This window comes from Penicillium citrinum (genome assembly GCF_028827155.1).
Source record: "Penicillium citrinum strain IBT 23319 chromosome Unknown utg000004l:1.0-2404223.0:1.0-2405248.0, whole genome shotgun sequence".
NCBI lineage: Eukaryota > Fungi > Ascomycota > Eurotiomycetes > Eurotiales > Aspergillaceae > Penicillium > Penicillium citrinum.
Window position 1 is genome coordinate 1,428,267 of NW_026622689.1, and position 12,953 is coordinate 1,441,219.

A 12,953-nucleotide genomic window follows, 5' to 3' on the forward strand; every position below is an offset into this window, starting at 1 on the left:
AAATTTTTGGACTGTCAGCTGAGTGGATGAGACTAGCCAACTCAGACTCGAGTGAATGCGTGCTCTTGGCCCGTTTCCCACCGTGTATCATGATGAACCCCAGGGACAGGGACTGATCAAAGAGATCGGATGATTGGAAAGTATACAATCAAATTGGAGCGGTATTTTCAATGAATTGAACAGATATCTACAACTCTCACTCGATCTTAGAGAGGGGGAACAATCGGGGTGGCTACATCCAATGCTCATCTGCAGGTGAAGAGTGGTCCCTGTCGAAATGATACCACAAATATGGATTGCATGGGGAGCGGGGCTTGACTTCACACATGGCATCCGATGCAGACGAATTGCAGCACGGAAGAAAGTCCATCGCGTGTCTGGCCATCCCTGTTGCATATCCTGGTGGCTTTGCCAGCCAAATAATAAAAAAAAAACTTTGAAGGCTATTTTTGTCCTTGGGTGTCTGAAAGGTCCTTTTCACGCAACTCAATTAGTCGACTCACGGGCCATCGTTCTTTTACCAGTTACAGATACCCCAAAACGTCCACAAAAAGCGAGCGGCTGATACGAGCACTTCCTTGTTGTCTTCCTCGCTAGAAGGACAAGCGAAGTAGCTTTGGGTCGGACATATCCGCAGCCGCAGCAAATTTGCAACCTCATTCTTTTTTGCCTTACCTTCGTGCATCTTCTTTCGTTACTCATATTATCTGCTTTGACTGCCGATTTGCAGCCCGATTCTTGCGTTTCTTGTCACTCGCTTTTTACTTCTACTCTCCTGGGAAGCAAGCTTCAAAATGCTATAGTGCCTGTTAAACTAAAGCTATAGCCCATCTAACACAAAAAGGGTTACAGCAGGAAGTCTTCCCTAATCATTCGTTTCTTTTCTTTTATTTTTATTTTTCTCTTTTTATTATAGCACGTTTAGTGCACCAGACACCCTACCAACAGATACGGGACAGTCTATAGCCAACGACTTCTGGTCATGGCGAAGATCCTTCCTGTACACCCGGTGGGGTGGGAGGGCATGAAAAGCCACTGGTGGCAATTTGTACGTTCATTCAGTTTTCTTTACAACATACACCCAATTCTGGGATCTTTGCATGAGCAAAAGAAACGCTAACAATTTTAATCACAGTTGATAATCGGGGTTTTGTTGGCTTGCATTATTATCGGATGCATGCATATACTGTGGTCTGCAGTCTCGACAGCTGTTAGATATTACAAGGTAAGCTAATCACACGTGGGAGATCTCTCACCTTTCGTACAGGAACTCATATCGAATAATCTCACTAGTCAAGACCAGTGCCTGACAAGGTCCCCTCAAGCGTCTCCCGAAGACTCGAAAAGCTTGCCACTAGGAGTCTTTGTCTGACATCTGCCTCAGCGAAGGGAAAGCCGTCTTCCTTCGGAGTTTATCTTGGATCATTCGATGAATCTCCCACGCAATCGCAGCATCGGCTACTACAACAATGGGACCTCTTAATCGTCGACCCTTTCCAGGAACGAGTTGCAAGTACCATAACTCAGTACAGTCAAAATCAAGTTCTGGGCCGAATTGATGTTTCGAAAATCGCCTCTCCGGGCGAATCGACTCTTGTGGTTATCGACAGAATTGAACAGGTCCTTGCTGATAAATTTGATGACACATCTTACGCTGGAATCCTGTTCGCCAACTGGGAGGACCAATTCCTTCCAGCTGTCCAAAGTCGACTTTTCGAGGTTATCAAGAGCCTCGGGCTAACAGTGTTCCTGGAGACGCAATCGCCTGATTTTCTAAGGAACCGAAAAGCTCTACAGAACAGCGCGATTTCTGGTCTTGTCGTTCGGAACATCAGTATTTTGCCCTCTGGTGAGAAGCGCGACTATTTTCAAATGGCAAAGCTTCAATCCACCATCAAGGCATTCGTCTCGGAATCTTGTATGAGAGATTTTGTCGTTCTTGCTTGGGAAACCTTGGACGACGATGTCACTCCTTCGAATGCTATTGTTCGACGTTCGATTCAGTGGTGCAGCTTTTACAGTGCTATTTGTTGGATTGGTACTGAGGCCTCTTTGCAGAACTCCGAGCTGAATGTCCCTACGATTGAGCCTCTGCCCGCATTTGGCTGGTTGAAAGATGCTGATATCATGAAAACTCACGATACATGGCGTTCAAACCTTCATATTTCGCCATTCTCAGACACTCAAAGCGGATGGGACACAATTCGGAATATGTTTCCGGCAGTCAATGAGCTTCTTGCGTCGCAAGAAGAGGGAGAGTTGCCCCTATCGAGCCCTGGTTCTCGTATTCGTGACCCTCCTGAATGGGTGGCACAGGTCAAGTCTCAGGGAAGCCCACTGTCTATCTCCATGTCCGGCCAAGAGTACAAGGCATTGGGTTGCTTTCCCCTTGGCTCTGATTCTACCACGATTGCCTTCGCAGAGATTCTCCAGTCTCAACTGCGACTCAAAGGGCTGAGTCTGCTTCACCCGGTTCCGGCCCCGAAAATCAAAGATATAGGACTTCTCATGGATAATTTCCACGTAACACTGGAATCATCGACTGAGAATGATCAACTTGCTGCTACCATCAAGGATCTAGCTAACCAGGCGTCGAATGGATCCCTAAATATCTATCTTGCATTGGATTCCGGCCTGCGGAAAACCTCCGACGTGCGCTTCTGGTCAGTCTACAACATCGACACCGAGACCGATAGGCCTGAGATATTCGTATCAAAAAATGCACCTGGTCTCGCTGGAACTATTTTGCACACATTCCTTTCCGCCAAAGGGTTCCCCCGCCATGTCTGCTTCGAAGCCGAAGTAGCATTGGCGAGCTGGTCGCAAGATTTAGTGCCAAATACTGGTCTTCCCCGTCGTATGGCCCAAGATATAGATGTTCTCAGTCCTGAGGAGCGCCTACTGCTTCTGCAACATTTGTCCTTGACAGATTCCCACAGCGACCTCACGGCGACGATCTGTTCATATATTCGCCGGCAACTACTTGACACCCCCTCCTTCGCCCAACTAAAAGAGCTGAACACTGTTGGATACCTCGAAGGATCCGTCTCGGTGGAGGAACTGATTCAATCGCGCATTGATTGGTATAAGGAGCAACAGTGCCCGCATCCGTCGGCTGCTAGCTCTCTTCGCCTTTTCAGCCAGGTCGACGATATTTTTACTCAGGTCTTGAAATTCCACCGAGAGGACGAGCTGGCGAACATCACCAGGGGCCTCTGTGAGCTCACTGAAGATGGCAATATTGATGCTTATATTGATATGATGGCCCTTTCATTGTTTTGTGCAGCCCGAAAGGGAGCCTTTGATGAAATCTACGCAGAGGTGACAGATCGGAACCCACTCTTTAATCTGCACCCCGATCAATCTGCCGCTTTTGCCGAATCCTTCGCCCTCGGATCTCGCTGCGAAGCATACTTCGATGTTGCTCCCAGTGTCTTTGGTAGACTTCTTTCTGAAAGGTTCAGGGAACATTATAAGTTGCCCCAGAATCAGCCACCTGACTGGTCAAATGGTGCTCCTGAGCTTGCGACAGCTTATGCTGGAGCTCAGATAGATGTCAACCCCGACGACAAATCGAAAGCTATGCCTAGCTATCAGAGATTTACATTCCTCAGCGTCTTTGCCATTCCAGCTTTGATCGATATCATCCTCCTCACTCTCATCGGACGTGGACTGTATCTCTCTGCTTATATGACACACGAAGAGCAAAGCAGCGCAACCATGGCCTTGATGATCTCACTTCTGCTTTCTGGAGGCATTGGTACCATGATTGCCTGTGGTGGACCATACTACCTGATCTCCATGGCTTTTGCTGCTGCCAATATGTTCGTCCTGATTCGACTCATCGCTGGTGTTGCATTCACGATTGCTGGTGGCTTGATCGGGTTCGTAGCCATATCAAGTGTCAGCAGTCCTCGTGCTGGTATTATCTTCTATCTATATCTGGTCTCGCTGACGATCTACTTCTCGACGTTCGCTTCACTTGCAAGCTTCAGCTACCCAGGCTCCACATTCCTGTCTGGTCGCAAGGCCATCATCATGTGCATTCCTATTCTCTTCTTGTCACCTATAATCACAACTTTCACTGGACACGACTCTGCCATCTACCTTGCGGTCATCTACGTGTTCATCGGTGTGCTGCTGCTTTGCCTACGATCAACCACCTCCAAGTGGGTAACTTGGTATCAAAGCTTGCGACGGACTGATGATACAGAGATTCGCAAATGGTATATTTCTGCACACGGCAACAATGATGAGAAGGTCTTTGGAACCATGAGTGACCCTGCCGCCCTCAAGCTAGCGCGAGAGGCACTGTTCGAAGATGTGATGTCCGAGAAAAGCCGTGGATTTTTCAAAAAATCAACAAGCGATAAATTGGTAAAGGAGATTGCTCGCGATTGGGAATCTACCAATTTCCTTCTTGATTGGTATTGCCGATATGCCGATGTTCCACGACCCATTCCATTCAGTTCAGGGTGGAATATCCAGACAAAGGTCGCTTTGGATGTCCTTCGTAACTCTCAAAAAGGCCTACGTTTACACAATGCCTTCATGCATTGGCGGCAATCCAGCAAGGAAATTGGATGTGGTGTTCTGTACTTTATCATCGCCCTTCTCGATAAATGGGTCCAAATGCTGAGTGGTGACCGCTTGCTTGGTATTGCGGGTGCTCTGACCGATGAAAATCGCATGGCTGTTGGATTTGCCTTGGCGTACTACCTGATTGGGGCTGTTCTAATCGACACCAAAGCCCAGGAGCTGCACGAAGCTATTGGTGGTAAAGCGCCTGAGGCAATCAGTGAATCCAAACATATTCGTCCTTCGCAAAAGGGTGATATTCAATTTCGCAGAAAGGTTTACTGGCGAACTCTGTTCAAGTTCCTTTTATGGCATGTTTGGAGTCTTGCCCTGTCGACTGCCTTGCTCTGGGCATTTCAGTCATCGGTTGAGGCCATGATAATCTTCTTCGCATATGTTCTTTCCTACACTGGTCTTATCTGGTACCAATACACCAAGATCTTCACTGGTCCGCATGCTTTGAAGCCGCTTCTCAGTGGAATACTCATTGGATTGCCCCTCGGAATTGCGTTACGAGTCTGTCTCCCAAACTTCGCATACTCACAAATCATCGGACTTGGGTCTGCAACTTGGACTGTCGCCATCCTCTCCCTTTGGAATGCTAAGATGGGAATGCCTCACAAAGTTGACACGCTTGTTGAGATTGGAAAAATGTACCACGCTTTCACCACTCCATGGTCCGACCCGGAATGGTCACAACAAGAACTCCAGAGCTTTTATGAGCGCATATCACTCCTTCCGGCTGACTCACGCTTCTCAGTTCATCTCGGCGCTCACCCCGGTATTGAAATCAAGCAAGCACTAGTAGATCGCAGGGAAGAACTCCGCGTGGAAGAGGCTTTTCCAAATTCTCAAGATATCATCCACCAAACCCTGAGTCAATGGGAGAAGAACGACATCAGGGTCGAACTTGTGCCTCAAGGCTCACTTGGACCTGGAATTAGGGCACTAGCATGTTATAATCACGGCGCGCTTCACTTGGCAATCAGCGTGAGGGGCCTGCATGATGAGCGACTGGATATTAGTGCAAACTGCCAGATTATTGCGGAGACTATGGTACATGCCGTTGCTGAAATGATAATGGGAGTCCCTCACGACTATGCCATCCTCTCTGAAGCCATTGTATCTGGGGGTGTCTCGCACACCATGGCTCGCCAGCTCCGAGAGGAGGCCAATGGTCCCCTAGTCGTTCGCTGGGCAAAGAAAGAGCTTCTGCGTCAACTATGCCTTGGCTTTGAACCGGACCTTCACTGGGATAAATTAACTGTGAAGGTTCGAACCGCACTTCTGAATCGCTGTCTTGGACTTCCAACGGATTTGTCAATAGCTCAGCATCAATGGCTGCAAAAGAAGCTGTGCCGTTTTGACTCGCAAAATCTTGATGTTCATATTGCACGCTGCAACCTCGGAGCAGCTACTGCAGTCAGTATCCTTGATTACGCCCACTATGGAACCGGAGAGGCGGCTGTACCCAAAGACGCCGAAACAAGCGAATATATTCCTTATGTTCCTAGGAAATTGCCTGTGGCTATCTCCCTCATTCGATCTCCTTTCAGCTATGCCTACCACAAGCTTGGCTCCATTGTCAAATTTATCTTGATTGCTTTGCTAGCTGATCCTGAGTTCCAGAGGGAATTCGATCATATCAGCCAGTCTCTGCATCCCTTCGTTCGAGTCCCCACTGTTTTCTTGCTCAACACAATCTGGGTCTATGCCAAAATTTGCCAGGACATAGGACTATCATTTTTCTTATTCCACGGTCGCAAGAATGTCAAGCAGCTTTGGGAAGAGACAAAGGCTATGACCGTTCATATCAAGAAAAGTCGAGTTGTCATTCAAAGCATGGATGGCACCTTCACAGCTTTCAGACACCAGGAGACTGATGGAGGCTTCAAATTCTATCAGTACGCTGGAGAGCACAAGACAGAGCCGAAAGATGCGAAGGCGCTTAAGTACATTAGCAGCTACTCTAGCGACATGCTACTTCTTATCAGGCAGGAGTTCAGAGATGGAAAGCTGATCAATGAGTATCATTATGATTACCACGCACCCGGAAAGAAGAGCTTCAAACTGGGCAAATCTTCGACAAGCCGAACTCCGCTTGGTCGACGCTGTGTTCAAGGCGAGAACCATCTCCAAAGCATTGCTTACAATCCCAAAGGTCTTGTCGACAGAGGCTCGTACATGAAAGATGGCAACTTGATTAGCTTCAAGTACCACTATCGAAAGAACCCACGCTTTGGTGACGAGCTCCTTCGAGCTGAATTCTCTCTATCTCACATCACTGCCAATGTCTCCTGGTGTGCGCCTCCTCTTCGTCATCCTGAGAAGCACAACCGGTACATCCCCCACTCAAAGGTAATGGAAGCTACCTTCGTCCAACTTGGAAATGCAGATGTTTATGAGAGCCGCTGGCTCTATGATCACAAATTCCACCCGACCATTTTCACGACCATCAACGGGATGAAGGTTCAGACGCCGCCTATGATCGAGCATGATTACCTGAATGTTCTGGCCAAGCCAAAGTACACCAGCTTCTTGCATGACAACCCTTTCCTCTACTGCAAGAGTTTACGGTCAAATATATTCACGCGTCTGTTTGGATTGACAAAGAAACGCTTTGCGGTCTCTACCTCTCGCGCTCGATCATTGATGTGGAAAGCATGGAAAGATCGCACAGATCTGGATGGTATCGTGGTCCGTTGGATGGATGATCGTTTACTGCGCAAGGACAGTGTTCTTGCTCCTTACTGGCGCAGTCGTGACTGGGGTAACCTGACGAATGCAAAGAAATATGTCAACCTTCGCGCCGATGCAATTATGGCTAGCACAGATCTTGATGATAATATCTCCAGCTGGACACCCTTGGCTGTCAAGATCAGTGACTTGATGAACTTTGGCCCTGGAGGTGATGCAGTCGTCACCACTCGCTCAAAAGATTTCGCCAACGATACCGAGGAGACTTTGCATGTTATGGCTGCTGACAATGGCACTTGGCCCAATGAAGGTGGCGGTGTTTCTGCTTGTCGACGAGACATGATCAACTCGCTCCGCACTATCAAATGGCACATGATCTGCGAGTCCGCAAACGACTTCGGAGTCCCCAAGCACCAGACTGAGCAGAATGTTCAATCGCTGAAGCTAATTCCACTTTGGGGTCTTGATTTCCTCACACCTACCCATGGCCTCTTCCACAATAAGCTGGACTCGGAGGTTGACAATGTCACATCTGCCAGCGAGTTTGATATCAAAATGAATTTCATCCCGATTCTCACAGCCCTGGTGAAGGGCGCACGCGCTATTGATCTTTCCAAGGCCGATATTCACCGTGCAACTCGAGCTCTGGTCAACCTCAACACGTACTTCCAGGAATCGCGCCACTGGTCTCAAGTCTGGAACAGTGAGATTGTGAAACAAACCTGGCGTGACCTTTGGCTCACTCCAAACATGGCCAATGCCATCCCATCTCGTGAATGGCTTGACACTGAACTCCCGACTCTTTCCTCTCTTGACGTTGCTCTGGAATTGTGGTACCGTTATCTCTTCATCTTCTCCATTCCAGTCCCCGATAAAATTCCCGGGGTCTTCCAGGCCTCTCACCACAGTGTCAGTGCTTCTTATGGCGTTGTCTGCAAGATAAAGCGAAACTGCACGCTGCAAGTCTGGGACCACGCCATCGCTTGGCGAGAGACAAACCTTTGTCTTTCTTCTGCATTGTGCAAACTTTCTCCGTTCGTTCGAAATGCACTTCTTGGGCTGATGCGCATTACTTCTGTCCTTACTTTGCACCATGCGGATATCATTCTGCCCTGTGCTGATTTCTTCAACCCTGGCTGGGAAGTGGAGATTGGAACTTGCCAGGGTACTATTGAGCATCGCAATACCTTCCGTCGCAAGGTTGATCCAGTCGTCAATGGAATCACTGACATGCAGAAGTTTGCCCCGGTGGAAGAGATCAAGTCCGAACGCCCAACTGTTACTATGCTTTCTCATGTTTGGTATGCCAAGGATATCAAGACCGCACTCCTTGCTGCCGACATTATCATCAACCAGTGGAAATTTGAAGATTATCATCTCGATATTTACGGTGCCATTGACAAGGCTCCGACATATTCAACTGAATGCCAGGAGATCATCGCCTCCAAAGGTCTCCGAGGCCGAGTCACATTGCGTGGCACGGCCGATCCTATGAAAGTTCTGGAGAACACTTGGCTCTTCCTCAACTCGTCTCTTTCGGAGGGTCTTCCTCTAGCCTTGGGTGAAGCTGCCTTGACTGGAGCTCCAGTCGTCTGCACAGATGTGGGTGCTTCGCTGCGTGTTCTTAGCGACCCTGATGACTTCTCCCGGTTCAGCGCGGTTGTCGCACCAAATGATGCCCAGGCATTAGCTAAAGCTCAAATCTCAATGTTGGCCATGCTTGGCGAATGGAGCGATTATAGTGAAGACACTGAGCCAGCCCCAATTCTCACATCCTCGCCTACCCCCGAGGAAGTCGCTGCTATCACGCGTCGTATGTATGCGAAGAGTGAACAACGTCGTAAGCTGGGAATGATGACTCGCAAAATTGTTCAAAAGTCCTTCAGTGGCGACCGCTACCTGCGTGAGCACGAGCAAATGCTTTGGATTGGCAAGGCCGCCAAGATGATGGCGAGTCGGGCTGCAGGCGACGTGATGGAACCTACAGATATCGCAACGGCCGTTGAGCAAACAGCAGCAGTCGATGAGGAGGTCATCACCATTCCACGGAATGCGGTCCACTCGTGGCGTTCTTCAACTATTTCTGGAATGTCCACTCTCTACAGCTCCGTGTCGAATTACCCAATGCGAAATGGTCGCAACCGTCCTATCTCTGATATTTCTGCGCTGAGTCTGAGCAATGTCTCTACCGATACAGAGTCTTTTGCCCGACTACCTGTGTTTGCACCACGACGCTCTATGCTATCGCAGACCGGTACACCAGGCAGCCTAACGCCAACAGGGATGAGATCTCCACATCTGCGGCCTGCACAAGCGGGACAGCGGCGACCTCACTCTCACACCCGCTCCTTGTCGACAGCTGGCAGGGAACAAGTCCGTGGACTACATCGGGAGGACCTGCTCCAGTACCGTAACTCGGATGTCAGTACCATCATGCGAGAGGATTTTTTGCGCTCCGGCATACATTTCAGCCACTGAAAATCTTGCATTTCATTATCTCATAATGCGGTATATTATTCCTTCGTCCTGTATTTAATGTTTATTTAACAATATGTACCTACAATTTTCTATTCCAATGAAATATCATTACATCGAAATGAACCCTTCTTTCACTTGTTATAGTATAACATAGATCTGGCAAAGAAAAGTACTGCTAGTAGTACATATTTCTCAAATTGAACATTCATAGTTCCAGTTTGAGGCTGAATGCCCATGTGAAAATTTGAATTCTTCCACCATCGCTCATGATATTATCGGTTCACTGATCACCATAGCGGATGTCTCTTCAGGGTACGGCGGACACGTGCCCAGGCGGCTATCTCAATGTTTACTATAGAATACAGACCGAAGAGCAACAAATACCCTTGGACAAAGAGAATTGACATTTTTACATTCAAATAGCAGAGCTGAATATTCCAAGAGGACCGTCCCTACTCAAGCCAGACCCATAGTAATTCCACTACACTCTAAAATATGGAGGTTTACGTGAATGTTCCATCAAGGCCAGGGTTACACACTGCACTTGATCTAGGTGCCTCTTCTGCTACCTGCCACGACAGCTGATGTTGAAATTGTCCGAGGACTGACCAGCTTTCGTGGTAGGGTCACAAAATAAGACAGATCCCCAAATCGCATGCAGGTGCCGCAACATATGTCGCGAAGGACTACAAGTAGTCCGGGGCTGGTGCATGAAGCACATGGAGATGGTGATTGATATATCGCATCCGATACAGAGCTTATTCACTTCCGAAGAAGGAATTTCAAGGCATGGACCTCGCCTTGCGCTCCACCTTACAGCGCGAATATGTGTTTTTTTCTTCTCCTTTGTTTCCTAGGTTGAGAATAGCTCCAGGGAAGCAAGTAAGTACCGTGATAATTGGTGATAATAGAACAGACATCATTAATGAGCATGGGTATCATCTACTTTCCGATCAAGTAAAGATTCGGGTTCGCTTAACCGGGCTACCCATGCGCAGTGACCCGGCACCGCTCGCCATTCCATTCAACAATCGGCCCATTCCCTCCACATCGAGTTCACCTCGTCGCAGCATCATTTGGTCTGACTCTGCGACGACTTCCTGCTGTGCTGCTTTAGCTGCAGTGTTCTCATCGGACTCGACCAGCTGAGGCGCGAGAATCATAATCTGGTGCTCAGCAGCGACAAGGACATCAAATGTCTGTCGCTCAGCCGCCCGTGAAAGACGAGCCGGGGCTGGGAGGTGGCCGATGGCCTGGAAGTTCTCGCCCATCAAGTTGACGTCTTGGAAAGGTGTCACTCGGCATCGGTTCGAGGCGTCAAATGTACCGGTTGCGCGCACAGCGTTGCGCCAAAGAGAAATTAAGCTTGGGATTACGGCGCTGTGGTTGCCGTGGCGCAGAAGAATCGATTCATCAGGAAGACCATCTTGAGACGATGTAATTTGGCAGACAGAAATCTGGCCCCTGAGCGAAGGGCTTGCTGAGGTCATGGCTCCCTTGAGGAGTGTGTCTTCGCGCACTCGTTTGGTGGAGGGCGTCATTGGCGCAAAACGAGGTCGCTGCTCCGCGTCGGATTGAGTATTGGACAGTGGTGCTACAATACGGCCACTGACCGCATAAGTAGTCAGCGATCCACCAGTGACGCCTTGCACACTTGACTGGCGGTGCAAAGGTCCCTTCATGGTACCGGGCCCGGCGCCTTCGATATCCCATACACCCCACTCGCCGTCCGCAAGAAGCACCATGACAGCCCTTCCACCCAAGACCCAGTTAGCGTCAATGATAGTTTTGCGACGGGGAATTCCGGAAGGTCCAATCTCGAATCCTGGGTAAAGACTCATAAGCCAACTACCCTCTGTGGCGATGCTGTCGTATTCCTCGTCTGGTTTCAATTGACGAGACGTTTTTGAACTTTTCGGAGACGCAAAACAAGAATAGATCTTGACACAGCCACTATGGAATGCGACCAAGAGATTTGAGTGACGAACCGAGGGGTATGAGGAAGGGTTGAAGGCAATGGTCTGAGCTGGCGATGGCAACGCTCGTCTTTGAGAAATGAGATCTTCCTCGATCAACCGATAAATCTTGGTGTTTGTTGAGTCTTCTCTTATCGGGATTCTATGTATTAAGAGGGCACCAGATCCCTCGGCGGAATGTGTAGCCACCATAAGGTCCCAATTGTCGGATCCAGTTGCTCGACTGCGTGACTTGCGACGATCCTGCTCCTCCTCCTTCCCCGGCAGGTGAATGTAAGGGAAACACCGCGTGGGATGTCTTGGTGGGTTACTCCTCCGCTGACCACAAATTTCTGGATGTGCCACTGAGCCTTATCAGTTTGTTCTGGGTGAGGCGGAGTAAGCGGCAGAGCCACGACCCTCGTTGAAAGATCAGAGCAAACAGCCGCGACAACAATCATATGCTTCACCATTGGGGGAGATGGATCAAGGGGTGAACGCGTTTCTTCGGGCTGGACACCAGGTACAGCTACATCGAGCACACGGCTACCCAAGGGAATATCGATCTGTCGTAAGATTGACTCGAAAGGAAAGGCTGGATCGACTTCAGATTCTTCGGTGCTAAAGCCGTAGGTAGGCTCCACTGTAGCTGCGGATGGTGCTGGCTCCTCCTCTTCGTCGGAGTCGATGATCATGACCGAATCATCGCCATTGTTTCCAGGGCCTTTATTTTGACCGGTAGGCTCAGGCCTTTTCAATTCCGAGAATTGCTTTCCGCCCCTCCAAATAACTTTCAATCCAGTCTCATATCCATATACGATAATCGAGGAGCCATTCGGAGCTCGGACGGGATAGGCTTGCGCTGCATGGACCCGATGGGGAAGTCGATAGCTAAGGATTTGCAAATCAGATCGCATTAGTCAAAGAGCTCGAAAGCTGGTTCGAATTGAATGAGAATATACCTTAGCTGCAAACCATCTTCCCTTGATCGAACAAGAGGCTTAGTAGGGAAAGACGGCATCACGGCCGGGTGGTAGAGCTGACAAGGTGCCTAGCTTCAAGCACAGGCGCCCAGTGGCACCGCAGGGTTGAGAGGTTTACTCGACCACAAGAGACCAAGTTTATCAATCGCGTTATGAAGACCCAGACTTGTTTCGAATGGGGGTGAGAAAGGCGTGGCTTAGTCGTGGGGTTAACGGTGGTGGTTGTTAAGAAGGAGAAGTTGTTGTGGCAGCAAAAAGAAGT

At 49.0% G+C, this 12,953-nt stretch overlaps 2 protein-coding genes across 2 annotated transcripts; one reads left to right on the forward strand and one right to left on the reverse strand.

The window, feature by feature from the left end:
- Positions 1-982: 982 nt before the first annotated feature.
- Positions 983-9,753, forward strand: gtb3 (glycosyltransferase family 4 protein; the record flags this gene model as incomplete). Its single annotated transcript, XM_056644414.1, has 2 exons — positions 983-1,048; positions 1,294-9,753. The coding sequence occupies 2 exons, from the start codon at positions 983-985 to the stop codon at positions 9,751-9,753; spliced, it is 8,526 nt and encodes a 2,841-aa protein (XP_056501228.1).
- A 953-nt stretch (positions 9,754-10,706) lies between these two features.
- N7469_005495 (uncharacterized protein) lies at positions 10,707-12,625 on the reverse strand (the record flags this gene model as incomplete). The annotated part of the gene is made up of 2 exons (XM_056644415.1): positions 10,707-11,984; positions 12,053-12,625. The coding sequence occupies 2 exons, from the start codon at positions 12,623-12,625 to the stop codon at positions 10,707-10,709; spliced, it is 1,851 nt and encodes a 616-aa protein (XP_056501229.1).
- Between the last annotated feature and the right edge of the window lie 328 nt (positions 12,626-12,953).